This window comes from Prionailurus viverrinus, chromosome E3 (assembly GCF_022837055.1).
Source record: "Prionailurus viverrinus isolate Anna chromosome E3, UM_Priviv_1.0, whole genome shotgun sequence".
In the NCBI taxonomy this organism is placed as follows: domain Eukaryota; kingdom Metazoa; phylum Chordata; class Mammalia; order Carnivora; family Felidae; genus Prionailurus; species Prionailurus viverrinus.
The window spans coordinates 28,949,138-28,976,797 of record NC_062576.1 but is presented as its reverse complement, the minus strand read 5'-3'; the positions used below and the strand labels follow the sequence as shown (position 1 = coordinate 28,976,797).

Below are 27,660 nucleotides of genomic sequence, written 5' to 3'. Positions count from 1 at the left end.
TCCAAGCGGGATCCAGGCTCTGAGCTGTAGCACAGAGTCCGACGCGGGGCTCAGACCCACAAACCGGGGGCGCCTGGGTGGCTCAGTCGGTTAAGCATCTGATGTCGGCTCAGGTCATGATCTCAAAGTCCATGAGTTCAAGCCCCACGTCGGGCTCTGTGCTGACAGCTCAGAGCCTGGAGCCTGTTTCAGATTCTGTGTCTCCCTCTCTCTCTGCCCCTCCCCTGCTCATGCTCTATCTCTCTCTGTCTCAAAAATAAATGAAAACATTGAAAGAAATTAAAAGAAAAAAACAACAACCCACAAACCATGAGATCATGACCTGAACCAAAGTCGGACGCTTAACCGACTGAGTCACCAAGGTGCCCCTCCATGGATTTTATTTTTAAACAACAAAGACAGTTCAGCAAAGGATCATATTATATACACACTGTTACTATAACCAAGATGCAAGCATAATGTGCAGGGCCAGAAAGGGAAGCAGTGAGAGGAAAAGGAAAACTTGGTGTCCCCAAGGGTTGGGATTATGGGAGAATTTGTTTGTTTGTTTAATGACTTTTAACTAAATACACACTTACCTCACCACCCAGCAGTCCTTCCTCAGCATATATGTAATAGAGATGAGAGAATGCATCTACTAAAAAAAAAAAAGTGCTAGAACATTCTTAGCATCTTGGTTCATAATAGCCTCAAACTAGAAATAACTTGAGAGTTTTGACCTAGAGGACACAAGAATTTTATGGATGCTGGAGATGTTCTAGATTTTGGTCAGATAGTGGGGGTGCAGGTGTGAATGAATGTAAACTTCATCAAGCTGTAAAGATTCGGTGCATTTTTCAGCATAATGTGTGTTATATCTTGATTAAAAAGTGGCTTTTCGATACACATAGGTTCTTTCTCTTTCCTCCGAAAAGATCTGGAAGGTTATACACTGAGATTTGAATAGTGCTTATCTGAGTATAATGGCTGCAGTGTGATTTTTTTTTTTTAATATTCCCATCTGTATCATTCCCCCAACCCCCAGCATTTTAAATGGCTACCCATTAATGTTTTAATTTAAAAGCAAGTCATTTTTATAAAAAGATGAAGAGATAAGCCGATGTGGACTTGTGTTGGGGCGTCCTTGTTGCTTGGAAGAAGGCATTTCTGCTTTTATGGAATATTTTGGTGTCTGAAAAACTGCCCAGTCACAGCTCCAAGTACCTTAGCTTGTGGCCTGCTGCCTGGCTCAGGCAGGTGCTTGTCGAGCGGTTATTACTTACTTATTTACTTATTTTATTTATTATTTTTTTAAATGTTTATTTTTGAGATAGAGACAGGGTGTGAGCAGGGGAGGGGCAGAGAGAGAGAGGGAAACACAGAATCCGAAGCAGGCTCCAGGCTCTGAGCTGTCAGCACAGAACCCGACCTGGGGCTTGAACTCAGGAACTGTGAGATCATGACCTGAGTCGAAGTTGCACGCTTAACTGACTGAGCCACCCAGGAGCCCCTTTATTTATTTACTTTAATGCTTATTTATTTATTTATTTAACGTTTATTTATTTTTGGGACAGAGACAGACAGAGCATGAACGGGGAGGGGCAGAGAGAGAGGGAGACACAGAATCGAAGCAGGCTCCAGGCTCTGAGCTGTCAGCACAGAGCCCGACGCGGGGCTCGAACTCACGGACCGTGAGATCATGACCTGAGCCGAAGTCGGACGCTTAACTGACTGAGCCACCTAGGCGCCCCAATGCTTATTTATTTAGAGAGAGAGAGATAGCGAGCTCGAACACGACTGGGGGAGGGGCAGAGAGAGAGGGTAAGACAGAATCCCAAACAGGTTCCGTGCTGCCAGCGTGGAGCCCAACACCGGGTTCAAACCCATGAACCTGTGAGATCGTGACCTGAGCCAAAATCAGCGGTTGGATGCATAACCATCCTAGCCCCCCAGGTGCCCAGCAAGCAGTTATTTTTATTTACAAGCACCAGGCACTTGGTTTCTGAAAAAGTAAGGTGAGTCTGGTGGGGTGGATTATGTCTCCTGGAATAGAGTTTAAAAGGGAAGCTAGCGGGACGCCTGGATGGCTCAGTCGGTTGAGCGTCCAACTTCAGCCCAGGTCATGATCTCGCGGTTTGTGAGTTACAGCCCCGCGTTGGGCTCTGTGCTGACAGCTCAGAGCCTGGAACCTGCTTCAGATTCTGTCTCCCTCTCTCTCTGCTCCTCCCCTGCTCACATGTTCTCTCTCAAAAATAAATAAAGATTAAAAAAATTTTTTTTAAATAATAAAAGGGAAGCTAGCTAATAGTTTTTTTTTTTTAAAGACTGAGTTTAGGGGCTCCTGGGTGGCTTCAGCTCGGGTCATCATCTTGCGGTTCATGAGTTCGAGCCCCGTGTTGGGCCCCCTGCTGTCCGCACAAAGCCCACTTCAGATCCTCTGTCCTTCTCTCACTGCCCCTCCCCCACTTGTCTTCTCTGAAAAATAAATAAAATATTTTTTAAAATTAAAAATAAGTAAGCAAACAACAATTTAAAGACAAATACATCTCAGGGTAGCTTTCTACAGTAAATAAAGTGGAGTAGGTTGAGCAGGGAAAATACTTGAGAATGATTTCCATCCGGGATGTTTAGAAAGAAAGCCGGGGAGAGGAACCCTCCCAGGGCAGATCCCGCGGGGCCGAGGCATCAGGGTTTTGTTCAAGGCCGAGAGGCTCGGGAGCAGAGCGGGCATCTGGCCTACCCTCGGGGACTGGCAGAGCAACCATCGTGGGCCTGCCCTGGCTGGCGTGGTGCTCAGTTAGCTTACAGAGTTTCCAGGACCCAGAAGGCTGCCCAGGTGTGGGTTCAGGTGACCGCACACGCTGCCGTCCAGGAAGCAGCTGCTAAACTCGGAGGCCCGTCCGACTCCTCCATTATGTTCACAGTTCTCTATGGAAGGTCTCTGCTCCCACAAGGGCCCCAGGAGGCGGGGAGGCCGTGTCCCTAACCACCCTTTGTTCCCTGTCTTGTTCATTTGTCTGGCTGTGTCGCTTGTGAAACACCTGCCTTCGCACCTCCAGAATGGGGAACCTCAGTCTCCCCGGTCCTGTTTGTACAGACGAGGAAACTAAGCCCGCGAGAACTAAATGTCCTCACATGACCAGCCTGTCATCTAAGGGCGGGTCCTCGAAGCTTCCAGAGCGCGATTTGCTTTGCTTTTGTTCCATCTGCCCTGGTTAGGGCAGGAGCAGAGCCGATGGGGTGACTGCCCGCGGGGAATGGGTGGAGGCCAAAGGCCACGCTGCTGGGTCCAGAAAACCCTAGAGGTCTGTGGCTTAAGAGAGGCAGGACAGTGCAGGGGTTCACCCTTGACAGCCGGCTTCTCCGAGTCCAGCCCCCCAGCTCGGCCACTTGTCGCCGGAGGGGGACCTGAGAGGGAAGAGGTCAGCGAGCTTCTTTGTGCCTGGGTTTACTGACGGTCCGTGCAAATGAGCACCGACTCCTAGCTGTCTGGTGACGATGAAATGAGCTGATTCTGTGGAAGGACTTCAAACTGTGCTAGGGTAGTCGGCTCCCCGTGGTCCTGAGCTGCTGGCATTATGTGGTCGCTGTCGTCATTCTGTTGTGCTGGCATCGGGTGAGCAGAGACACCTGTTAAAAAGCAGCCCAGCTCCGCCATCTTGCCTCCCGGAGGTGCCGTGTGTGTCCAGGCTTTGTCCAGCACGGCCCTGGTGGGGGTGGGTGGCTGGCATGGGAGGGGCTTTGCCAGCTCCCTGGTCCGTTCTCTTCCCCTAGAGGTTCTACGTGGCCTCGTCCCGGCAGCTGAAACGCCTCGAATCCGTCAGCCGCTCCCCAGTGTATTCCCACTTCAACGAGACCCTGCTGGGGGTCAGCGTCATCCGCGCCTTCGAGGAACAGGAGCGCTTCATCCGCCAGAGCGACCTGAAGGTGGACGAGAACCAGAAGGCCTATTACCCCAGCATCGTGGCCAACAGGTGGGCACCCGAGGCCCGCGGGAGGAGGTGAAGGAAGCCTTAGTTCCTGGAGGAGGGCCTCACACACGGGATGGTTAGACTTGGTCGGGGCGGGAAAGGACGGAATAACATTCAAGGCAGACAGGAGCACTGGCAGCTTGAAGCACAGGCACTCCGGTGGCACTGAGGAACAACAGGGAGCAAGATTTTCTGGAGTCAGAAAATGCTGCAGGAACTCTCCGTTCGCTGTGGTCCTGACGGTACAAGGTCATCGGTGACAGGTGGGCTCAGCTGATATTTTTGTGGCCTGGTTCTCAGCTGACGGGGGTGATCACCCACCACCCCTGTGTGATGAGCTTTGGAAGCCGTTCACCAGCCTGAGGTTGGACCACGTGAGATGGCCATGATGAAAAAAGCATCCGTCCCAAAGAAGGGACAGGAGTTCGCTACTTGTCGACTAAATTCAGAAAAGTATCTGACTTATCCCTAAAAGAATATTCTCCTCACTCATGTCCTGATACGTTTTTTGAGATGTGGGATAGGAAATTCTGGAGAGGGGTGACTCACCCTGGGAGCAACGTGTCGTAACCAACTGTTGCCCCATCATACACAATATAATCCCATAAGGTAAGACTGGGTGGGGAGACCATGAATCACTGGAGACCTGACCTTCCCCTGCAGAATCGTCAGGGAGTTTCTCAAATTTGGGTCTGTTTTTAGGATAAGCTCACACCCAGGAAGATCAGTCACGTGAATCTTTTTAAAATTTTTCTTTTTTGGGGCACCCGGGTGGCCCACTTCGTTTTGCGTCTGACTTCGGCTCAGGTCACGATCTCGTGGTTCATGAGTTCGAGCCCCATTCAAACCCGCTTTGGGTTCTGTGTCCCCATTCTCTCACTGCCCTTCCCTGCTAATACTCTCGCTCACTCTATCTCTCAAAAATAAATAAATGTTAAAATTTTTTTAATAAAAAATAAATTTTTCTTTTTTTAATGTTTATTTATTTATTTATTTATTTATTTAGAAAGAGAGAGAGAGTGTGTGTGAGCAAGGGAGGGGCAGAGAGAGAGGGAGACACAGAATCTGAAGCAGGCTCCAGGCTCTGAGTTGTCAGCACAGAGCCCGACGTGGGGCCTGAACCCACAAACCGTGAGATCATGACCTGAGCCGAAGTTAGACACTCAACTTACTAAGCCACCCAGGCACCCCCAGTCACACGAATCTTAAGGGCTGTAAGATCAACAACACCATTTCCCTAAAATGTTTTACACCTTAAATCACTAATATTCCTAACGCTTGGAGGTACGCTAGGGAAGTTTGCTTTAAACCAATAATGTTATCTGTTTATATTCCAAGAGGTAAAATAATGTATTTTAACATGTCTAAAAGGAGGGTGATCTAGGAACATTACAGCTACATTGAAAATAGTATTTCATTTCTCACTCTCCCTTCCCCCTTCTGCCAAGAAAAGGTTATTTTTGCAACAGTGCTGCCTCTTACAGTTGATGGCTTCTTAGTATTTAGGAACTTTCCTGGACCTGTCTTTGCAGATGGGTGTACATGGGTATGTTATAAAGGTTTCCGTAAATAAAAAAAGTTGGTTCTTAAAAAGGCAAGCTTTAGTTTCCCGGGAAGGCTCCTTCTGGAGAACTCCGTTTCAGTCCCCCGGGGTTGTGAGATCAATGAGGAATTAGTGAGACCGTGTCCCTTTGGCTCTCCTTCCCCCGTGAGAGGACAGATCGAAGGCCTGTCTCGGGAGCTCTCGGGGAATTCTTTCCGTTAGCAAAGTGCCTCCCTCCTTCCCCGGCTTGAGCCAGAAACCAGATCTCTGACGAGCCAACTCCTGGTGTGTCTGTCCATCTGCCTGTGTGTCTGTGAGCAGGTGGCTGGCCGTGCGGCTGGAGTGCGTAGGCAACTGCATCGTCCTGTTTGCTGCCCTGTTCGCCGTGATCTCCAGGCACAGTCTCAGCGCCGGCTTAGTGGGCCTCTCGGTGTCCTACTCACTGCAGGTAAGACAGGTGCCCCCAGCTGCATTCTCTTACGGTTGTCAGGGTCTCGGGCCTTTGCTGTGAATTCCCGCAGGAGCTGGGGGAGAGGTGAGGGGCCAAGCGGCATTTGAGAAGCCCAGTGACCCGCTGGTGCTGGAGGGAGATGAGACACAGGGCCGGGATTGCCCCGTCAGTCAAGGAAAGCCCTTGATGAACCAAGAGGATGCCTCCAGCAACAGGAAAAATGCTTTTCACTCTATCACTTTATCTCTCATTCCGGCTTTAGCCACATTGCCCAAATTTTGATACATTGGGTTTTCCCTTATTACCATCTCGTTGGAAATCTTTTCTGATGCCCTTTCTGATTGCTTGTGTGGCCCAGGGGTTATTTTGAAACGTGCTTGCCTAAGAGGTGCGGTCTGGCGACGGCGGTACGTGAGGCCGGTACCTTTCTTACCTCAAAAAATTGCGTAATTCGTAATTACTCGCTGAAGATAAAGCAGCCCCTGCTCACCCCAGAAGCTCCATGTGACTCTTCTGTGCACAGGTCACCACGTACTTGAACTGGCTGGTTCGCATGTCGTCCGAGTTGGAGACCAACATCGTGGCCGTGGAGAGACTGAAGGAGTATTCGGAAACGGAGAAGGAGGTAAAGCCGGCCCCTGGCCTGCCCTCCCCTGCCCTCACCTGACCTCATCAGCGCGACCTGGGTGCCTTCAACAGACAACCCCTATTCAGCGAAAATTGTCTTCTGTTCTTTGTTATATATCTGTATGAGGGACTTGTGTGGTGCAGAATGAGACGAGTTTCATCTTCACGTTTAAAAATTAAATATCAGTTGTTTCAAAGCCCTGAAAGTCAACAGCAAGAGAGTCAGTACGTGGATGTTGTAAAAATCATGACCGAAGTTTGGGGAACCCGGCAGTTGTTTGACCCAAGTCCCCATTTTATAGATGGAGGAGAGGGTCGCCTGGGGAGGGACAGTGACTGATCCAAGGTCACAAGTGGTCAGGGTAGGACCCAGGTGTCCAGACATCAGTGCCACATTGCCCCTAGAAAGTGCCATTTTCTGTCTACACGCTGTCCCTGGTGGCATTGGCAGTGATCATGGTGACAATACCAGTGGATCCCCTCATCGCCCCCACCACCAGTAATATTAGGGACACATATTGGGCCCTCGGGAGCTGTCAGCCCTGTCCTACACATTTTACATAGAGTAATTGATACAATTTATGTAGAGTAATTCGTGTAATCTTTATGTAGCCTTATAGCTCATGTTCTGTCATGATCCCCATTTTACGCATCAGGAAACTAAGACGCAGGGTTAAGTTACTTTGCTCAAGGTTACGTGGCCATTGGCACACTGCCTCCCAAGAAAATGCCCCGTCCTTAAGACTCTGACACAGGTGAACCAGGTCCCGCTTCATGGGAGAGCATTATTCCGAATGGTGTGAGCGCCCCCTGTGGAAATAAGAGTGTATTACACCAGGGGTTTTCGCGCTCAACATCGAATTTATTTTTTTAGTTTTTAAGATCTAATTTACATGGCCTGCAGTTCACTGTGCATGAAGTATGAAATTAAATTTATTTTTTTAAATTTCTGGATGTTTGTTTATTTGTTTGAGAGAGAGAGAGAGAGAGAGAGAGAGAAACAGAGCCCAAGCAGGGGAAGGACAGAGAGAGAGAGAGAGAGAGAGAGAGAGAGAGAGAGAGGGAGGGAGAGACAGAATCCTAAGCAGGCTCTGTGCTGTCAGCTCAGTCTCCCGAACCATGAGATGACCTGATCTGAAACCAAGAGTCAGACCCTTAACCTACTGAGCCACCCAGGTGCCCCGCAATTAAATTTATTTTAAAAATTTTTGTTTTTACTTCTTTTAATTACTTACTTTTTTAATTTCTCAAATAAGAGCATACTTGAAAAATACAAAAGAATGTAAAGATCCAGGGTCTTAGCACTACTAAAAATATGTATTTATATAGAATACATTTTCACAGTTAGAAAGTTCCACCCACCTCTCTCTCCAGTGCCCTCCGTGTTCTTACAGCGTATCCCCTGCATTATACATAAATTTGTAAAAGAGGACTGTGCTTGTTGTAAATGAAAATTAATGTAACAAGCTTATGGGGGAGAAAGGATGAGAGTTCTCTCTTGCTGTCCCCTCCATTCCTCAGCTCCCCCAAAGGTAGCCTCCAGCCTGGCCCGGAGCACATCCAGTTGTAGAGCTCAGGAAATGCTGAACTGAACTTAAGAAGCTTTTCAGAAATAGGGGCTGTGTGACTCTGGGCAAGTTACTCACCCTCTCTGTGTTTCAGTTTCCTCATGTGTAAACTGGGGGTAATGAAAGGACCCCTCTCATGGGATTGTAGTGAGGATGAAGTGAGGTCATGGGACCGTGATCTTTCTCATTAGCCGTTGCTGCATAGTTGGTGTCCCGATGTAGAAGGCATTCGGACTGACACCTCTGCCCTTGTGTCTGACCAGAGAAGACCACTCGCTTATTGGTACAGTCCACAAATACTCGTGGAGCCCCTACTGTGTGCCTGGAGTATGACAGCGAGCAGGGAAAGAACCTGTCCTGACAGAGATGTTCCAGGGGGCGTGGGTGACAGAATAAGCGAATTAAAGCACACCTGCGGTGCTAGGAGGTGCCCGGTGGTCTGGAGGAGAACGAAGCAGGGGAGGGGACGGAGGGCACAGAGGCAGGGGGTGGTCTGAATTGGCGGAAGATCTGCAGCATGCCAGGGAGCGCACGAGAGGGTAGTTTGGGAAAGAGCATTCCAGACAGGGGCACCTGCAGGTGCAAAGGCCCGGCAGCGAGGTACGCAGGTGTGTTTGAGAGGTAGTGCAGCCCCGTGGGGAGCCGAGTGAGCAAGAGGGAGGGAGATGAGGTCAGAGGGGACCTGCAGGTCACCTACAGCCTTGGGTCACATGGGACTGAAGATCCCTTACCGCCACCCCCCACCCCCGATCACAGGCTCCCTGGCAAATCCCCGAGACGGCTCCGCCCAGCACCTGGCCTCAGGTTGGCCGCGTAGAATTCCGAGACTACGGCCTGCGTTACCGGGAAAACCTGGACTTGGTTCTCAAGCACATTAACGTCACCATCGATGGAGGGGAGAAGGTGGGTGTACCTTGTTTCCCCCGTCCGTTCACAGTGGGGCAGGCGAAACCAGGTGCCTCATTCCCCCAGTTTATCACGGCCCTGGACCATGGAGGTGGGGCTTGTGGAGGTAAAAGCTGCTCAGAGTGTCCCAGGTGTGTTGCATACTGTTGGCCGGGCACTAAATGAGGCCCACCTGTGTGTTTTGGGGGGGGAAGAAATCTGAGTATGTTGAAAATTATGAAAAATCTGGTGTGCCTTCTGTAAAGATCCACTTCCTGCTTTTCTTGAAAGATCAGAACATGAAAAAAAGGGGGGGGCGGCGCCTGGGTGGCTCAGTTGGCTAAGCATCCGACTTCGGCTCAGTTCATGATCTCACGGTCCGTGAGTTCGAACCCCGTGTCGGGCTCTGTGCTGACAGCTCAGAGCCTGGAGCCCCTTTCAGATTCTGTGTCTCCTCTCTCTGTCCCTCCTCCGTTCATGCTCTGTCTCTCTCTGTCTCAGAAAAAATAAATAAACATTTAAAAAAAAAAAAAGAAAGATCAGAACATGTAGCAACACTGGGCTTACACTCCCTGCCTGGCTTTTTCTAGACCAGACAAGAGCTTCTCAGCTCACCCTGTCCCTCCCTGTCTCACTGTGTGCCTAGCTGTCCCCTGCAGGCATTCAGGTTTGCCAGCTCTAGAATAGGAAGATGCTCTCATCACTAGTAGGGATGGCTCGATGAACATGTGAGGGTGTCAGAAGTTTGGAATGTACCCCTGGTCCCAGGCTGCTCCTGTAAGACGTCCTTGCCCTGAGACCTTTAGACCCTCCTCAGGAATCAGACTTAAGGGTCTTCCTGGTCACCTGCCATGGGACAGTGTTTCCATCATCTCTAAACATGTATGTGTATTTGTTAAGCCGTTCCTGCTGCGAGGCTCAGAACGTTTTATTCCCGTGAGATAATTTCTCTAAGAACAAGGGGAAGAATAGAGTGGGTGGTGTTCTCACTGAGGCTTTATGGTTTATGTTGTATCATGAGACTCTCCTCTTTGACATTTTTGTTAGAGGTTGGAGGAAGCCTGCCTTTCAAGAGCCCAGATGAGAAGGCAAGAGTTGTAACTGGGTGTCAGGAATGTCCATCATTGGCCACTGAACAGGGAGACCGGTCCTATCCATAACCTCTTTTTTGCTCATGCAGCTGGGGTCGAGGGGAGAAGGTGTGGCGTGCAGGGGGATCTGCTTGAATCTTTGAGATATTTCAGCAGCTCAGGATGGGAAACTCACCATCAAAGGACTGAAAAACAGTAGGGGGAAAATACCTGATTACCAGTATTTTCGAGAGTTGAAAACAAATGGGGCTTTATGGAAAACCCCTTCTGCCCGAGCCCTCTTTGGAGATCTGTGCTCACTTATCAAAAGAAGTGATTATAATTTTAACTTATAAAAAGAGCTGACAAAGAGAAGGAAGTCCCCTTTTTTATTTATTTTGACAGAGCACGAGCTGGGGAGGGGCAGAGAGGTAGGGGGTCAGACATCCAAAGCAGGCAGTGCACTGACAGCAGAGAGCTTGATGCAGGGCTCAGACTCATGATCTGCAAGATCATAACCTGAGCCAAAGTGAGATGCTTAATCGACTGAGCCACCCAGGCGCCCCGAGACAGAAGTCCTTCTTCACCCTTGGCCAAAACAGCCCCTGAAGGAATGTCCCTGGGAAGCTACTGATGGGGAGGGCTGTGTAGACACTGGGTCGACCAGGTGACTGAACTGCTCTAGGGTGGATACCTGAAATGCGGGCCCCCTGGGGGAGGGCAAGAGGTAACCCCCAGATACCAGCCTTCCTGCCTTACCCTGGGCCCTTTCTGCCCCACAGGTTGGCATCGTGGGGCGGACAGGAGCTGGGAAGTCATCCCTGACCCTGGGCTTGTTTCGGATCAACGAGTCTGCTGAGGGAGAGATCATTATCGACGACATCAACATAGCCAAGATTGGCCTACATGATCTGCGCTTCAGGATCACCATTATCCCACAGGTGGGGTCTGGTGTGCCGAGGGCATCAGTGGGGCACCCTGAAAGCTTACGTAGGTATATTTTCAGGACAAATGTAAATGTGTTCCTATTTTGTTATTTTCATCGAAACCATACTGTTTCTTTGCCACTGAATATCCTCTTAGCATACAAATAACAGTGGGAATTAACTGGATATCATTTCTTCACTCCCGCTGGCTCCAGTCGGGACAAAAATAAGTCTCTCAAGAGCCAGGAGAGGAAAATGGATTTTCTAGATTGATTTCTGTAGGTGGTGATTCCCTAATGTGTTTACTTGTCATGTTATTTTCTCTAAGATTTTTTCTAAGACTGTACTTTGTAGGCAGGGAACAGGGAGGAATCCATGGCACTTGATGATCAGGGATTACCCAGGCTGCTTCTCTCTTCTGGAAGGTTCCAGTACATTTGCATATTGAAGCCTCTGGAAAGTCTTACAACAAGAAATCTATTTTATTTCACTTAACCCAAGGTTTTCCAAACTGTTTTCCCCCCATTATTAACGTCTCCAGAAAGGGTGATTCCAAGGAGCCCTGGGACCCTACCAGAAGTTTTCACGCCCCAGCCTTCTGCCTCATCCCTACCCAACATGACGTGAGCCTCACATGCCATCTGCCGTTTTTTCCCCAAACAGGACCCTGTTTTGTTTTCGGGTTCCCTGCGCATGAACCTGGACCCGTTCAGCCAGTACTCGGATGAAGAAGTCTGGACGTCCCTGGAGCTGGCTCACCTCAAGGACTTTGTGTCAGCCCTTCCCGATAAGCTGAACCACGAGTGTGCAGAAGGCGGGGAGAACCTGAGGTAGGCAGGCATGCGAGGCCCTGACCGGGTCTCCTCAGCTGAGCCTTGGTCCTTATGCATATGTGTCCGACCTGGGTTTGAGTCCCGGCTCTGCCACAGACAAGCCAATTTCTCTTAACCTCTTGGAGCCTCAGTTTCAATATCTGTGAAATGGGTTTCAGTCCAGACTGACTTTTTACCATGAACTATAACCGGGAAGGCTAATATGGTTCCTTCCTTCCACCAGATTTATTCAATTGAGAGTGACTGTCGCTTGTTAAACTATTGAAAAGCTTCTCTGTCAGTCAGTTAATAGCACTTTTCTGAGCCCTCTGAGTCACCGCTCACTGCCCCAGCTGCGTTGGCCCTTGTCCCAGGATCCACCCATGACCCAGCAACCAAAGTATTCATGTCTGGCACAACAGCAAACCAGAGTCCTGCTCCAGTGTTATTAGTCAGTGGCTGGCTCAGTTGCCCATCTCTGTGGCCGCCAACCCCCAAGCCTCAGATGTGTTGAGCAGTGGCAGTGACCGTTCAGACACCTGGGGTGATCGGCCAGGCGGCTCTGCTGTTCGTGGCTCACTCCTCTGGCTGGGGGTCCGCGGGGGCAATTAGGGTCTGCTCCACATGTCCTTCCTCCTTCAGCAGACCAGCCCAAGCACATTGTCATGGTGACGGCAGAGGTGCAAGAGCGCACAAACCCTGGTGTGCATTCCCAGTGCAAGCCTCTGCTGGCCTTATGTTTGCCAGCATGCCCTTGACCAAAGCAAGAGACGTGGTTGAGTCCAGAGTCAACGGGGAGGGTCCTACAGAAGGCACGCATGTGGGGCCATCTTGTGATGTCACACTGCCCGTGTTGCCCTCGTCAAATATTTTGGCTATCTCCTCTGAGTCCTGTGTTGAAAATGATCCTGAGCCTGCTTCTAGGTCAGCAGCAAGAATGTCCTGGCATCACTAACGTCTGCCGTGGGCGCAGGAGCGGGGAGTGGCAGTGCTTTCCTGGTGTCTCTTCTCTCTTCTCCCAGCTCAGGCCTGGGCTCAGGGTCAGGGGTGGTTGTGACACTCTGTCTCCTGCTCTTTGTCTCTTCTGCTCAAGTGTTGGGCAGCGTCAGCTGGTGTGCCTGGCCCGGGCTCTGCTGAGGAAGACAAAGATCCTGGTCTTGGATGAGGCCACCGCGGCCGTGGACCTCGAAACCGATGACCTCATTCAGTCTACCATCCGGACGCAGTTTGACGACTGCACTGTCCTGACCATTGCTCACCGGCTCAACACCATCATGGACTACACAAGGTGATGCTGCTGGCATAGAAGGCCTGTCAGCCTTGGGATTTACCCATTTGTACAGCATCATCCCGTGTCTAGTCACAGCCCTCTCTTTACGCTGGGTGTTTCTGGCATCACTCCATTATTGATTCAATCAACATGCGTGTGTGAAGTCCCTGCCACATTCTTGGTCCTGTTCTAGGCACTGGGGACTCAGCAAGGAGGTATCAGAGAAGGAGCCTGCCTGAGGGACCTGATAGGTTAGTTGGGGGCTGTGTATGGATATAGACAGCAAACACAGCAACGAACAAAAGCTGATTGCTCCGGGAAGGAAATGTAAGAAGTGACAGCCGGTAATGAGCGTAAGCATCACAGGACTTAGACAGTGACAAGAGGAGGGATTGAGGATGGGCAGCCAGTTGGAAGGCTACTGCACCAGTCCTAACACGAGGCATTAGGGCCCTGACCCAAAGCAGGGAGTTGGTCATGTGGCTCTTGGGGGCCCAGGGTGCCAACTGTTTCCCTGTCCCTCATGTCTGTGTCCCCTCCTCTTGCAGGGTAATCGTCCTAGACAAAGGAGAAATCCGGGAGTGTGGCCATCCCTTGGACCTCCTGCAGGAGAGAGGTCTTTTCTACAGCATGGCCAAAGATGCTGGCCTGGTGTGAGCCCCATAGCTGGTGCATCTGGTCGGAATTACAGGGCTGACCGGGCAGCATCCAGGGATGAGGCGCTGTTCTGGGGAACCCAAGCCTCCTGTCTACTGAAACCAAAAAGAAAAAACAAAAAACAAAAAACAAAAAAATGAAAACACACACAAAGCAGCCCATCCGGCCCCCAACCTGGAACTGACCATGAAGCACCAGGAGAGACCCAGAGATGCAGCCCCCCCAAACACTCCCACCCTCACCTCCATTGCCCCTACAAGATGTACATACGTTCTCACGCCCCTGGGAGTGCACACTTGTGCACTTGGTGCTTTGTTAGGAGGTTTGGTGGCCAGACAGCCGGAGAAATGGGTTTCGTAAAATATGCTAGTGACCAAATCCAGCCAACTGCCTCAGATCTCTCCAGCCAAAGTCTGTGGATTCCGTCTTTGAGAAGCTCGCCGGCCCCCGACAGCTGCCCGTGGCGCCTCTGACGTCCTTCCTTGTCTGGCTCCTCCCAGAATGCTTTGTTTCCTCGGGGCTGCAGGTGGGAGGTGAGGGGCCTGGGAAGATCATTCTCCCCTTCGGGCAGTACCTTGAGGGCCAGGGACTCTGCTGTCACCAACCGTCTGGTCTTCCAGGTGCTCAGACGCTAGGTACTGATGTCCCAGCCCCACTTCACTGGTACATGTGTCACACACGGGGCCAGCCTCGATCTCCATGGACTTCTCACTGACGGGACTCAGCAGGACTTGTGGGCTGTCTGGGCCCAGAGATCATCTCAGTGCTGACTCCCCAGCCTGCTGCTCAGCTCCTTGTCCGCTCCAGTCTTCTCCCTGCTCTCCTTCCTCCCTCTTCCTACCCATTGCTAGAATGGCTCTCCTTCTGTAGTCCCTGAGAGAGAAGATCTGCCAATGGTTATGAAGCGGTCAAGGTCAAGGGAGCACCAGGTACCTCCTAAGTACAACACGTTGGTACCCAAATGAGCCCTGTTGATCCCCCTGCGCGCCTCCGGGTATTTAGATTTCTTTTCTCGCCCTTGGCATCTGGTTAGCTTGAAGGTGGCAGTGTGGAGAACTCGACATTTCATTACCGAGTCTCTTCCAGGATGAGAACAGGACCCATTCACGAATATCAGTGACTGCTGCTTTTTCTTTCTTCTTTTTTTTTTTTTTTCCTTCAAATGCTGCTCTAGGGAGAAAAACAGTCTCAAGACTGTAATTTCTTGGGAGGAAGGGTTAGCCAAGGAGCAGCATTCCCAGGGAATGGCCACGTCGGCCGGCTTCTGACAGCTGGTCCACGTGTTCCTGGAGGAGAACGGAGAAGCAGAATCCTTCGAGGCCCGTCCTGTTTAGAGCTCTCAGGGAGCACAGTGAGACCCCAAAGCAGAGGAAGGTCACTGCTACTCCAAGATTCATACTTGCTATGAACTACGTTGCTGACTTCAAACCCAGAGAAGCATCTTTCTTTTAGGTGGAAATACGTATTTATTTTTTTTGTAAGTTATACCATTCTTTCACACTAGATAAACCAAGTTTTTCTTGGGGATCTTTTTCTAACGATTTACACTGGAAACGTGAACATTTGCAAATAATTTGCAGTAAAAAAAATATTTTGTTTCTTACTGAACAGTTGTCCTGTGTTCTTGGGGCGTTATCAGAGGCTTCAGCCCTGTCCTTCAGGAGTCAAGACTGGGTACCCTCTCGTCTGCTTCTCTTCTTTCTCTTTGGCACACCTGTCGTCTCCAGCGGGAGCTCTCGTCCGGAAATGGGACCTTAGAGGTTAAGCAGGTGCAGTTTAGCGGGGAGTCAGCATGGCACAGTGGACAGAGGCTGGGTTTGAATCCCACCCTTGGATTCACTGGCCGTGTGACCCTGTGTGAGCCACTTGGTCTCTGTGCCTCGGCAGCCTCATCTGTAAGATGGGGCTGATATACCTGCCTCCTGGGATTGTGGAGACAAGCAGCAGTGTGTCTGATATGCACAACCCTGGTCGGGTTCTAAGACACAAGGAGGGTGAAAGTCCCATGTGGCCAAATGACCCTAGAAAATCCCTTTGCATCAGGACAGGACAAGCTGTCCTGCAGTTAGCAAATTAGCCCTAAACTCTTAGGAAATGAACAAAAGGGTTTGTTTCTCACTCCTGTGTCTTGATGAGCGTCGGGTGCCTCTCTGGGGTCCCTGCCTTCCATGCAGCAGCTTAGCGATCCAGGCCCTTCTGGGCTTATGACATCACCTCTCGAGGCTGGCTTCCAGAGACCACAGCAGGGGAGGGGAAAGTGCGGGTGATGGACACCCATTTTTCATTGTCCCAAACCAGAAGCCACACAAGTCAGCTCCACTCAGCCCGTTGGCCGGAATCAGTCCTACGGCCCCAACCACACCGCAAAAGAGGCTGGGAAGTGCAGGGGCGCGTAAGGGAGAGCAGTACCTCTCCCTGCAGTCACTCGCATGTTTTCTGGGGTTTGGATAGTGTGTGAGTGAGGCTGGCATGTTCGGTTTCTGAGTTTGAATTGGACGAGTTTCGATGGTGAAGAATTCCCTGTAGTTGGGGAGCAGGCCATTTCTGCTGCACCCTAAAACCGCGCACCAAGTAAATGTGCAGAGGGAGCTTCCCGACCCTGCCGGTCTTCCCTCCGAGATTGCTGTCCCTGGACTGACACCTTTGCCTTGCACGTCGTTGCGTTTAGGGACTGAAGCCTGAGTGTTCAGTACAGGGCTCCCGTCAGGGTGTTACCATTGGAAGGAGGTATTTATACGTGCCGGCTCGGGGCAGGGGTGGGGGGGTGTCGGTCTGAGAAGGGAGGTGTGCTCCTGTCTCCTGTCTCTGTGGAGCCTGACCCTGAATCACTAAAACCCCAAGCCGGGTCTGTTAAACAGGTATCTGAGCGTGTGCCTACGGGTGTGCTTTGTGAGACAACTGGGACTCCAGAGGGTCCCAGGCCTGAGTCAGAGCTCCTTCTGCTTTACGAAGAGAAGGCCGCAAGCCGCATTAACCCTGAAGAAGGTGGAAGCCAGAAGCGCCAGGGTTGGGGCAGGGGCGCCTGCTCGTCCAGGTATGGTCCGGGTGAGTGCTTTCCTAACGTGGAGGGAGATGGCACCTGCCGTGTGCCAGGCCCTGGGCTCAGTGCGGAGCGTTGCTCACACGGGAAGGGACCCCTGGGCCAGAGGGGAGCGGGCAGTGGACGTGGTGCCTCCCAGTGTTGAGCTCTTGTCCGCCGTTCATTCTCACACCCCGTGCGGGTCCTGCAGCTCATTCCAGAAAAACACTCCCAATCAGACCGCTTCTCTTCCCTCCCATTCCTGCCACGCTGGTCTCTCTCTCGTGTTCCTGTGACAGCCACCACCTCAGTGGTTTCCCTGCTTTTGCCCTGGCCGCCCCCTCCCTGCAGCAAGTCTGTAAAAAAATCACATCACAACCCTCCTGCGGTCCCCATCTCGGCACCCAGACACCCCACGTAATCTGGCTTCCCATGACCTCTGCCCGCAGCTCCCTTCTGGCCACCTCACTGGCCTCTCCAGCCACAAGTCACACTCTGCTGGTGTTCCAGGGTGCAGGATGCAGGCCCAAGGATGCAAGACCAAGAGGGTCTTGCCTCTTGCTGGTCCCTCCCCTGGTGGTGGTACAGTGGCTGCTCTGTGAGAGCAGGGGGTTGATCTGTTTATTCCCTGATGAATGGCCCACCACGGGCATGTAGCATGTATCCAAGTGACTGGGTTCTCTGATCCAGGACAAGCCCTCTGTGCCGGGCCCTGAGCCAAGTGCGAAGCCATCGGGGACTCGAGAACTTGCCTTTCGGCACCTGTGGTTTCTTCCTTGGTACAGCTGGGATCATTATGTCCACCAGGCCAGGTGGGTGTGGGGATGGAAAAAGATCCAGGTAAAGCACCCAGCACCACAGCCGGCCCTCAGGACACCATCCTACATGATGATGTAGGATTCATTGCTTTGTCCATCCGCCCGTCCGTCCATCCGTCCGTCCATCCATCCATCCATCCATCCAGTCACGCAGTTGTCACTTACTGAGCACTCTTGTTTGCTGCACACCATGCCAGGTGCTGGGAGACACAGTGAAGACACATGAACAAATCCCTTGCCTGGAGAAGGAAAGGGGGGCCCTGGAGCACCTGGGGGGCTCAGTTGGTTCAGCATCCGACTCTTGATCTCAGCTCAGGTCATGATCTCACAGCTCATGAGTTCGAGCCCTGAGTTGGGCTCTGTGCTGACCGCGTGGAGTCTGCTTGGAGTTCTCTCTCCCTCTCTGCCCCTGCCCCACTTGTGCGCTCGCTCTCTTTCTCTCTCTCTCAAAATAAATTAAACCAAGAGGAAAAAAAAAAAAAAAAAGGAAAGGAGCCCTTTCCTTCGCTTCTGGTGGGATACCAGAGTGGAATTCAACTAGCAGCCAGCTGGTGTTTTAGAGCTAACGAAGTGTGCGAGAGGCAGTGTGGTACAGTGGATAGGACATGAGCTCTGGAGCCCGGCCACCTGGGTTCGGATCCCTCCTTATGCTATCTCCGTTTTCTCATCTGTAAAAGGGGCATCCTCAAAGCATCCTAGTAAGGGGATAATGATGGGACCTTCCTCCTCCCGTTGTAAGGGTTCCCTAGAAGGCTGCGGCAGGCATTGGGGCAGGGCTTGGTAAGCGTTTGCAGTGACGGGAGGGGACACAGGTGAAGGTAAGGGACCTACTGAGACCGACACTGACCACAGACGGTCTGTACATGGCTTTTCCTGCATCTGTGTGCCCCCCCCCCCCCCCCCCGGAGCCTGTGGCAGGGGGACGGATGGCCTGGGTGGCCCTTGCAGGCCAGTCTCCAGGAAGCCGTGGTGTGGGCCCAACAACAGCCTCATTAGCGCTGGCTCCCCGGGCGCACGCTCCGCCTGCTGGCCAACCACCTCCCTCCATGAAAGAAGCCTTCAAATGACCCTCAGTGAGTTTGCCAAACACACAGCGGCTGCCTCTTTGGCCTGCGGTTGCTCTGCCCGGACATCAGGGGGCTCCGTTCCAAGTAGAGAAATGGAAAGTTCTGTGTCTGGTCCCTTCCTCTGCTTCAAAGTTGGGCAGACGCCCCCCACGCCACGTCCTGGGCTGTGGTGGTAAATAGACCCAGGAGCAGAGCCCCCACTCGGCCACTTACAAGCTGGGCGACATTGGCAGGTCATGTGAACTCACTGAGCCTCAGTTTCCTCGTTTATAAAACAGAGCTGGGAGGTGCTAGTGATGGTGGGGCCGGCCCCTTGTAGGCATGACCGGGGGCAGGCGAGGGACGCAGACCTCCCACTCTACTTGTAAGGCGACAGGAGCTTCTGGCCGCCCCTTGGCAGAGGGAGGTAGGCACTGCCGTTAGATCTAGCTTTGGTTTACTCTGGGCTGAAAACCCTATGTTGAATGGACCAGCTGAAAGTCCCCGTGACCGGGCTGGGACAGGGCGGGCTCCCGGTCCCAGCAAGCAGGTGGGTGTCCACAGGCCCCTCTTGATGTACCAGCACAGCCATTGTCCACGTCTCAGCGGATTAACCACAGGTCAGGTAGGCCCAGTGCCTCACCATTGGGACTCCCCTGGGGAGCTGGAATTTGGTCTTCAACAAATGGAGGAAGTGTGCGGTGAGGAGATTCTCTCAGTGGGAGTCTGGGGGGGCTGGCTCCACGAACCCTATTTATGGAGTTGAAAGTGAGCACTGTGCATGTGCTCATTCCCGGGACGGTCTGCTCTTGGTGTGGGTTGTGTGGCTGGTGCGACAGTTCAGATAAGACACTCCTAGGGGCTCATCTCCGAGGGTAGGGGGGCACCAAGAGGTGTGGAATACTCCGGAAGCTTTGAAAATACGTCCCAAGGGGCGCCTGAGTGGCTCAGCCGGTTAAGCGTCTGACTCTTGGTTTTGGCTCAGATCACGATCTTGTGGTTTATGAGTTTGAGCCCCGCGTCGGGCTCTGCGCTGGCAGCGTGGGGCCTGCTTGGGATTCTCTCTCTCTCCCTCTCCTGTCCCTCCCCTGCTCGTGCTCTCTCTCTCAAGATAAATAAAATAAAAATAGGTACCAAAATGGAGAACGCGTCAGCAGTTGTGGGCGGAGGGAGGTGGGTATGGTTACGAAAGCAAGCAGAGGGGTTCCTGTGGTAATGGAAACGTTCAGCATCCCGTCTGGTGGGGGTAGGTGCAGGAGCCTCCGTAGAAATGCGCGTGCGCACACACACATACACACACACATCCACGTAAAAGCGGGAAATCTGAACAAGATCGGCCGATTGTACCACTATCAACATCCTGGTTATGATATTATACTATCGTTTTTCAAGATGTTACTAGTGGGGGAAACAGAGTAAAGCTACGCAGGAACTTTCTGGATTCTTGTCGTGGCTTGTCACTCGACAACCATCTCAGAATTGAGGGGGTGGTTTGTAAAAGGCACACACACACCACGGTCCCGGCCCCCCAGCCCCAGAGATGCTGATTTCTTTGGTCTGCGGTGGAGCCCAGACATGTGCAGGTTTCTAAGGTCCTCAGGTGAGGCCAGCGGGCGGGCAGCACAGGGAGCCCCTCCAAGGTGGATGCGGCGGGATGAGCCCTCATCAGGCCAACCTGGGTGTTGCTGTGTCCTCCTGGGTTTGTGATGATCGGCCATTTTCTCTGCCATTTTCCTCCCAGAGATCAGAGGGGTCTAGATCCAATACTGAGGTGCCACTGACGACCCCTGGGTCACCTGTACCTCCAAGGCACAGCAGTCTCTCCGGGTTGGCGAGGCGAGGGCAGAGGGCTCAGACTAGGCCTGACTCCTGTGCCAGCCTGTGAAACAGGCCCTTCTGGGCCAGCAGCTGGACCGGGCTGCCACTCTCTGCCACCTGCCCCTTGTCCATGACCAGCACCCTGCAGGAGAGAGGGCAATGGGGAGCCCTTACCGGCCCAATCCGCCCGAGCACTTGCACCAGTGAAAGCCCAGCACGTCTGCTCTGGCAAAGTCCGGCCTTCCCTGCGGTTTCCTGACCCTGACAGCTAGGTTGGAAACATCTTCCGGGCACGTGTTCTTGGGCTCATCTCCTCCCTGCTGGGCATCAGTTTTGCCACCTGTACAGTGCGCACGTGATAACCCATTCCAGCGCCCGTGCGGCTCTAAACCCTGATGCCTTCCTCTACGCCCGTGGGGGCGGGGCGGGGAGAGGGCCTACTCGGGGAGGGGTGCTTACCTGGCGCAGTCCATCACAGAGCGCAGGCGGTGGGCAATGACCAGCACTGTGCACTGGGCAAACGAGCTCCTGAGGGCGGCCTGCATCTGGAGCTCCGTTCCCGGGTCCACGGCGGCTGTGGCCTCGTCCAGGATGAGGATCTGGGTTTTCCGGAGAAGGGCACGTGCCAGACACAGGAGCTGCTTCTGGCCCACACTGGGAAGGAGTGGGACGGTCAGGCCCGACGTTTCTCTACCTGCATCTCAGGACTTGCAGGGCCTGCCCACGAACGGATCCCCCGACAGCTGCAGAAGTTAGTGGGGCAGGTACACACACTCCTTCACGAGGGTCCCCAGTCCACAGAGCTGGCAGGAATCCCCTTCCCGCCATTTTTTGAGCAGGGAGACTCCAGGCAAGACATTCAAACCCCCGTGCCTCAGTTCCTCTCCCCCAGTGAAATGGCTATTTCCACTTCTACTCAGTGTTCTTTATCTTGTGCCAGACATAGCCTACGTGCCTGTGCATGTCTTGACTCACGTCTCACGGTGACCGCAAAGGTAGTTACTGTGCCAATGAGTCTTGTGACTTATCAGGGTGCAGGGACAAAATAAGCCCGAAAAAAGTGCTTAGCAGTGTGCTTGTCACAGAGTAAGGCCCCAGCACACAGCACACAGTTGCAACTGAAGGTCACACAGTCCGTGACACCCCTGACCCTGGAGACCCAAGGCTGTCTGGGGCGGTCTTCCTTCTCACGGTGAAGCCTTCCAGCAGCGTCTCTGGGGAACCAGGACCCGCTAAGGCCACGCCCCTGGCGAGCTGGGTGACCCTGGGGCAACTTTCAAGCCTCATAAGCCAATCCTGCAGAAGGGGATTCGTGAGGGGGCCTCTCTGAGGTTTACAGGGAAACATTATTTTTCCCTCCATCCAGGCACTTTGTCTGCAACTTAACATGTATAAGTCAATCCTCGAACAGGAAGGAGATACTCACTGTAGTTCTCTTTTCACTCACTTCTCTCTTGGGCAGAGAAGATGAACTTGCCCAAGGTCCTAGAGCTGGTAACTGGGGGAGGCTGGATTTGACGCGTGTCTAAACTCTCAGCCACCAAGCTACACTGCTTCTCTAGTGAGCAGAAGCTCTGATGAGGCTGCCACCCACAGCCTCTTACCCTCACACCTCTGGGGGCAGATGGGGTTTTAGGATCCAGAACGTCTTTGTTTTCAAAAAGGCACGCAAGCGTCCATCCGTGAAGGAATGGGCAAGAAAAATGTGGTCCGTCCCTACAATGGAATAGTATTCAGCCTTAAAAAGGAAGGGAATTCTGGCACATGCTGCAATACTGATGAGCCTTGAGGGCATTATGCTGAATGAAATGAGCCAGTCACAAAAGGCGAATACTGTAATACTCCCCTTAAATGAGGTACCCAGAGTAGTCAAAGTCATAGAAACAGGAAGCAGAATTGGGGTTGCTGGAGGCTGTGGGCAGGGGAAAATAGAATTTTTTAAGGCTTATTTTCCTTTTGAGAGAGAGAGAGTGTGTGTGTGAGCAGAGAAAGGGCAGAGAGAGAAAGGGACAGAGAGATCCCAAGCAGGCTCTGAGCTGACAGCAGGGAGTCTGACATGGGGCTTGAACTCATGAAGTGGGACATCATGACCTGAGCTGAAGTTGGACACTCGACCAACTGAGCCACCCAGTTGCTCCTAGAATTGTTTTTTCATGGGTACAGAGTTTCAGTTTTGTGAGATGGAAAAGTTCTGGAAATGGGTCGCATAATTATGTGAATGTATTTAACACTACGAATTGTACATTAAAAAATGGTTGGCCATTTATAACTACATCGATGGAACCAGAGGGTATTATGCTAAGCAAAATTAGTCAGAGAAAGACAAATATCATGTGACTTCACTCATATGAGGAATTTAAGATACAAAACAGATGAACATAAGGGAAGAGAAGCAAAAATAAGATAAAAACAGGGAAGGGGACAAAACATAAGAGACTCTTAACAATGGAGAACAAACAGAGGGTTACTGGAGGGGTGGGGGGGTTGGGCTAAATGGGTAGGGAGCATTAAGGAATCTACTGAAATCATTGTTGCACTGTATGCTAACTAACTTGGATGCAAAGTAAAAAAAAAAAAACAAAAAGAAGTAGACCCTATTTTCCAGTATTTATGAGTAAAGATGAATGTATTCTAGTAAAGAAAAAAAAAATGGTTGGGGCACCTGGGTGGCTCAGTCGGTTAAGCATCGACTTTGGCTCAGGTCACTATCTCGCAGTTCATAAGCTTGAGCCCTGGATCGGGCTCTGTACTGACAGCTCAGAGCCTGGAGCCTGCTTTGGAGTCTGTGTCTCCCTCTCTCTCTACCCCTCCCCCACTCACGCTCTGTCTCTCTCAAAAATAAATAAACATTAAAAAATTTTTTTTGATGCTAAATTTTATGTTAGGTGTATTTTACCACAACTAAAATTTCTTTTTTTTTTTTCTTTTTTTTTTTTTTTTAAATTTTTTTTTTCAACGTTTATTTATTTTTGGGACAGAGAGAGACAGAGCATGAACGGGGGAGGGGCAGAGAGAGAGGGAGACACAGAATCGGAAACAGGCTCCAGGCTCTGAGCCATCAGCCCAGAGCCTGACGCGGGGCTCGAACTCCCGGACCGCGAGATCGTGACCTGGCTGAAGTCGGATGCTTAACTGACTGCGCCACCCAGGCGCCCCTTTTTTTTTCTTTTTGAGAGAGAGCCAGAGCACGAGTGGGGGAGAGGAGCAGTGGGGGGGGGAGGTGGGCGAAAGAGAGAATCTTAAGCAGGATCCACACTCAACACGGAGCGTGGTACAGGCCTCAATCCCATGACCCTGGGATCATGACTTGAGCTGAAACCAAGAGTCAGACGCTCAACCAACTGAGCCACCCAGGCGCCCCTAAAAGTTCTTCAGAAAGAAACGTATACCATATGTTACTTAGAACCCACAGTGAGAGTCGAATTCGTGCCCACATCAAACACGATGCTTTCGTAGCAAAAGAAATGCTGAGAGGGATAAATAGACTATAAGTAGCCTTGTGTCAGTAAGGGTTGGGTTTTGTCACCCAAATAAATTGAGGAACCGAATTGAGGAAGACAAAACTGGATGTTCAGAGACTGTGTTGGAGTTCAGAATTGCTGATAAGGGACGGGGTTCATCCTGTGAGTACTAACAGAATGAAGCTGGCAGTCCCGTGGGGGAGGCAGACTTCCAGGGCATGTTACCCTGGGGACAGGGCAGTGCAGGGAGCCTCAGCCACACTAGCCTCTCCACGCAGCTCCTCCCAGGCCCTGGTCGTGGCGGGGCAAGCCTACCTCAGGTTGCAACCTTGGTCAGCACACTCATACTGCAGCTGGCCAGGCAGGCTGGCCACCAGGGCTCTGAGCTGCACCGTGTCCAAGGCCTCCCAGACGGCTTGGTCCGGGTGCTCCTGCAGCATGTCCAGATTCATCCGAAGTGAGCCAGGGAACAGGGTGGGGTCCTGGCCGGAAGGGGCAGTGGGTCAGAGCCGGGCCCAGCCACGCCTCCCACTTCTGCCCACCCTGTGCCCCGGGCCTCACCTGGGGGATGATGGTGATCCTGGACCGCAGCGTGTGAAGCCCTACGTGGGTGATGGGGACCCCGTCGATCCAAATCCCACCCTCGGCCGCCTCCAGGAGCCGCAGGAGGCCCCCGGCCAGGGAGGACTTCCCGGCCCCTGTCCTGCCAACGATGCCCACCTGCCAGGGGATGGGAGGGCAAGGCTCGTTCTGACCACGTCTGCCCAGAAGCCCGGAGGGTCCCTGGGCATCTCTGCGAGGTGTTTCCCCTGCATCCAAGATACATCCATCTATCCATTATCCTTTGAGCATTTGTCCATCTGTCCACCTTTCCATATGTCCACCCATTCCATCCAGCCTTCTTTTTGTACATAGTTCTCTATCTTCTCCCCTTTGTGACTCACCTCTCCCATCTTTCTGTCCACTCACCCACACTTCCTGCTATACCCCCACCCTCCCGTTTTTCCATCCTTCCGTCCATCTGCCCATCATTGTTCCTGCCCCCATCTGCCCTCAGCATTTACTGCTGCATTCTCAATGTCCAACACTCGCTGGAGGCTCAACACTATATGTTTAAGAAGTGAATGAAATATGGGCCATCTGGGTGGCTCAGTTGGTTAAGTGTCCAACTTTGGCTCAGGTCGTGATCTCACGGTTCATGATATCAAGCCTGGCTCTAGGCTCGCTGCTGTCAGCACAGAGCCTGCTTTAGACCCTGTAGCCCCCTCTCTCTCTGCCCTTCTTCCACGTTCAATCTCTCTCTCTCTCTCAAAAATAAATAAACAACAAAAAAAGTAAATGAATCGTGTTACCCACTGTATGACAGGCAACTCTTCTAGGCATGAGGAATAGAGAAATTAAGGAATCCTTGCTCTACAGGGCTCACTGTCTGGTCTTGGAAATAATGGAACTGAGCAAACTTAATTTGAATACACTGTGATGAAAAAGCCCCCTCTATAATCAGACTCTGGACGTGAAGCCGCCTGGGATAGAAGTCAACAGGGTAATCAGAGCAGGCTTCATGGTGGAGGTGATACTTGAGTGGAACCTTGAAGGATAAGCAGGAGTTTGGGGAAGGGGAAGATGCCAGGTAAACCCCCTGAGGGCAGCACCAGGTGCCTACCTGGCCCCATGAGGCAATACTCCCCAAGTATTGGCTGAGCCCTGGCAGGGAAATGAATGAAGAGCTGGGCAGAGCCTTGAATGCTAAGCTCAAGAGTTTGGGCTTTACTGTAAGGGAAGCTGGGAGCAGGGGGAAGGTCTCAAGCAGGGGAATGTCATGCCCAAATAAAGATCACGGAAAACAGACTGGAGGTGACTAAATGGGAGGCTGGGGGCTCAACCGGGGGCCTGGAGCAGTCTAGGAGGAGGCAGGAAGGAAATGCAAGTGGGAAATGTTTCCTAAGCATCTGTAAAATGGGACAATACGAGCACTTCTTCGTAGGGTTGTTGTCAGAGTAAAGGTTCACCTGATAATTGCTAAAACCCCGGGCAAATGCTTCTGCAGCTCTTGCTATGTGCCAGGCACCGTTCCCAGCAGTTTATATGTGTTAAGTCACCGAAACTTCACAAGAGCTCTGTGAGATTGACATTGTTATTTCCATTTTACAGATGGAAAAACTGAGGTCAAGACATGAAGTGACCTGCCCAGGGTCAGCCATGGCAAAGCCAGGAACTGAGCCCGTGCAGACTGGATCGCGTATGCGGAACATCCAGCACTCTGCCACAGCACTCACGTCGGAGGCAAAGAGAAAGAAGGCGGTCGGAGAGACGCCTCCTTACCCAGGACACCAAGGTGGGTGGGTGGTGGCATTCGCCAAGATGGCGGCAGGCCTGGGGGAGATGATCCTTTCAGTTAGGGCGTGGTGGGTCTTCAGAGTGGAGGGCCTGAAGTCGGGTGTGGAGGAAGCATTTGGTGCTCAGGGCCTAGACCCCGGGCACTGCCCACCCTGGGCCTGGCCCCCAGGAGGAGGAAGACGGGCCAGAGTCGCTCACCTTCTCTCCGGCTTGGATCTTGAAGGACACACCCCGAACGGCCAGTGGGAGCTCAGGTCTGTATCTCAGCCCAAAGTCCCGGAACTCGATCTGCCCCCCGTGAGGCCAGGGGGACCGGTCTGCACAGGTGGGTAGCCTCCAGGGTGCCTGGGACGGGAGAGGGGCACAGGGTCAGAGGAGCCGCTCTCTCTTTGAGCTTCAGTTTCCTCTTCTGTAAAATGCGCATATTTACTGCTATCTTACAGAGTCGTTGGGGGCATTGGAACATAGCAGAGCTATAAACAGGTGACCTCTGAGATTATAAAAATAATGATGGTATTGGCTACTCTATCTTTATTATTATTATTAGCCACTATTAATTGTCAAATAAGATTCTGTCTTCCTCTAGAAGGGGTAGAATAGTATTCTCCCCTTTGTCTTTGTGAGGAGGGCAAGATTGTGCACTAGGGGGTCGTTAGCTGCTGTGTGCTCTTCCTGTGACCTTGAATAGGTCCTCGACCCCTCGAGGTGAAAGGGGGCCCATCAGAGCCGTGGGCGTGTAGGGCCTGTCTACGGTGTGCCTGACACTAAGTGCTTTCTCGTGGGATCTCACCTGACCCCCCAGTACACCCGCACTGTTACCTTGCCATGTCACTCTTCCGTTATTGTCATCTTGCTGTGATGTGCCTAGAACGTTGCTGTGATGTGTCTGTGATGTGGCCGTCATGTTGCTGTTCTACTGCTACTGCACTGCTGTTACCTATGGTCCCCTGTCACTCAGAAGAATGACCTGCTTTGCCCAAGTGAAGAAGCAAAGGACCCAGGATTTCTCCTGGCTCCAGACCCCACGCTCTTAACCATTACTGTCGCCCTGGCTGCAACCCCAGCCCTCAGTGGCAGGGGCTCTAAAGCCCGTAGCAGGCATAGACCTGGGTCCACACCCCCGTCCCCATCTTCCACCCATCACCTCCTTGGGCGTCTGGACATAGTCCTTCATCCGCTCTACCGACACGATGCTGCTCTCCAGGTCTGTCCAGCTGCGAACAGCCCACTGCAGTGTCTGGGTCACCTGGGGGGGAAGACATCGCAGGCTTGCATCAGCGCCCCTGAGGCAGGGGCGGGAGGCAGAAGTGGGGACAGGTAAGGGGATGGGCTTTGACTGTCGTCACCAGGACCTTCCTTCAGTAGAACTGGAGTATGCAGAGTAGAAAGGAGCTTGTCCAAC

The 27,660-nt window shown here is 52.1% G+C and overlaps 2 protein-coding genes across 4 annotated transcripts in view; one reads left to right on the top strand and one right to left on the bottom strand.

Moving 5' to 3' along the window:
• Positions 1-15,367, top strand: part of ABCC1 (ATP binding cassette subfamily C member 1) — a 141,199-nt gene extending 125,832 nt beyond the window's left edge. For both annotated transcript variants that reach the window (XM_047837683.1, XM_047837682.1), the window contains exons 24-31: positions 3,754-3,953; positions 5,815-5,941; positions 6,468-6,569; positions 8,896-9,042; positions 10,877-11,035; positions 11,684-11,850; positions 12,926-13,120; positions 13,651-15,367. In XM_047837683.1, coding sequence (XP_047693639.1) covers positions 3,754-3,953; positions 5,815-5,941; positions 6,468-6,569; positions 8,896-9,042; positions 10,877-11,035; positions 11,684-11,850; positions 12,926-13,120; positions 13,651-13,759 — 1,206 coding nt within the window. In that variant the 3' untranslated portion in view covers positions 13,760-15,367. The remainder of the gene's footprint in view (positions 1-3,753; positions 3,954-5,814; positions 5,942-6,467; positions 6,570-8,895; positions 9,043-10,876; positions 11,036-11,683; positions 11,851-12,925; positions 13,121-13,650) is intronic.
• A 19-nt stretch (positions 15,368-15,386) lies between these two features.
• Positions 15,387-27,660, bottom strand: part of ABCC6 (ATP binding cassette subfamily C member 6) — a 57,557-nt gene continuing 45,283 nt past the window's right edge. Inside the window, exons 26-31 of one of the 2 annotated variants that reach the window (XM_047837685.1) lie at positions 27,403-27,504; positions 26,457-26,603; positions 24,483-24,641; positions 24,237-24,403; positions 20,920-21,114; positions 15,387-15,512 (exon numbers count right to left, since the gene is read on the bottom strand). In XM_047837685.1, the coding sequence (XP_047693641.1) occupies positions 15,404-15,512; positions 20,920-21,114; positions 24,237-24,403; positions 24,483-24,641; positions 26,457-26,603; positions 27,403-27,504 (879 nt within the window). In that variant the 3' untranslated portion in view covers positions 15,387-15,403. Of the gene's footprint in view, positions 15,513-20,051; positions 20,603-20,919; positions 21,115-24,236; positions 24,404-24,482; positions 24,642-26,456; positions 26,604-27,402; positions 27,505-27,660 lie in introns of those variants that run through there. The other variant, XM_047837684.1, reaches the window with a different exon arrangement.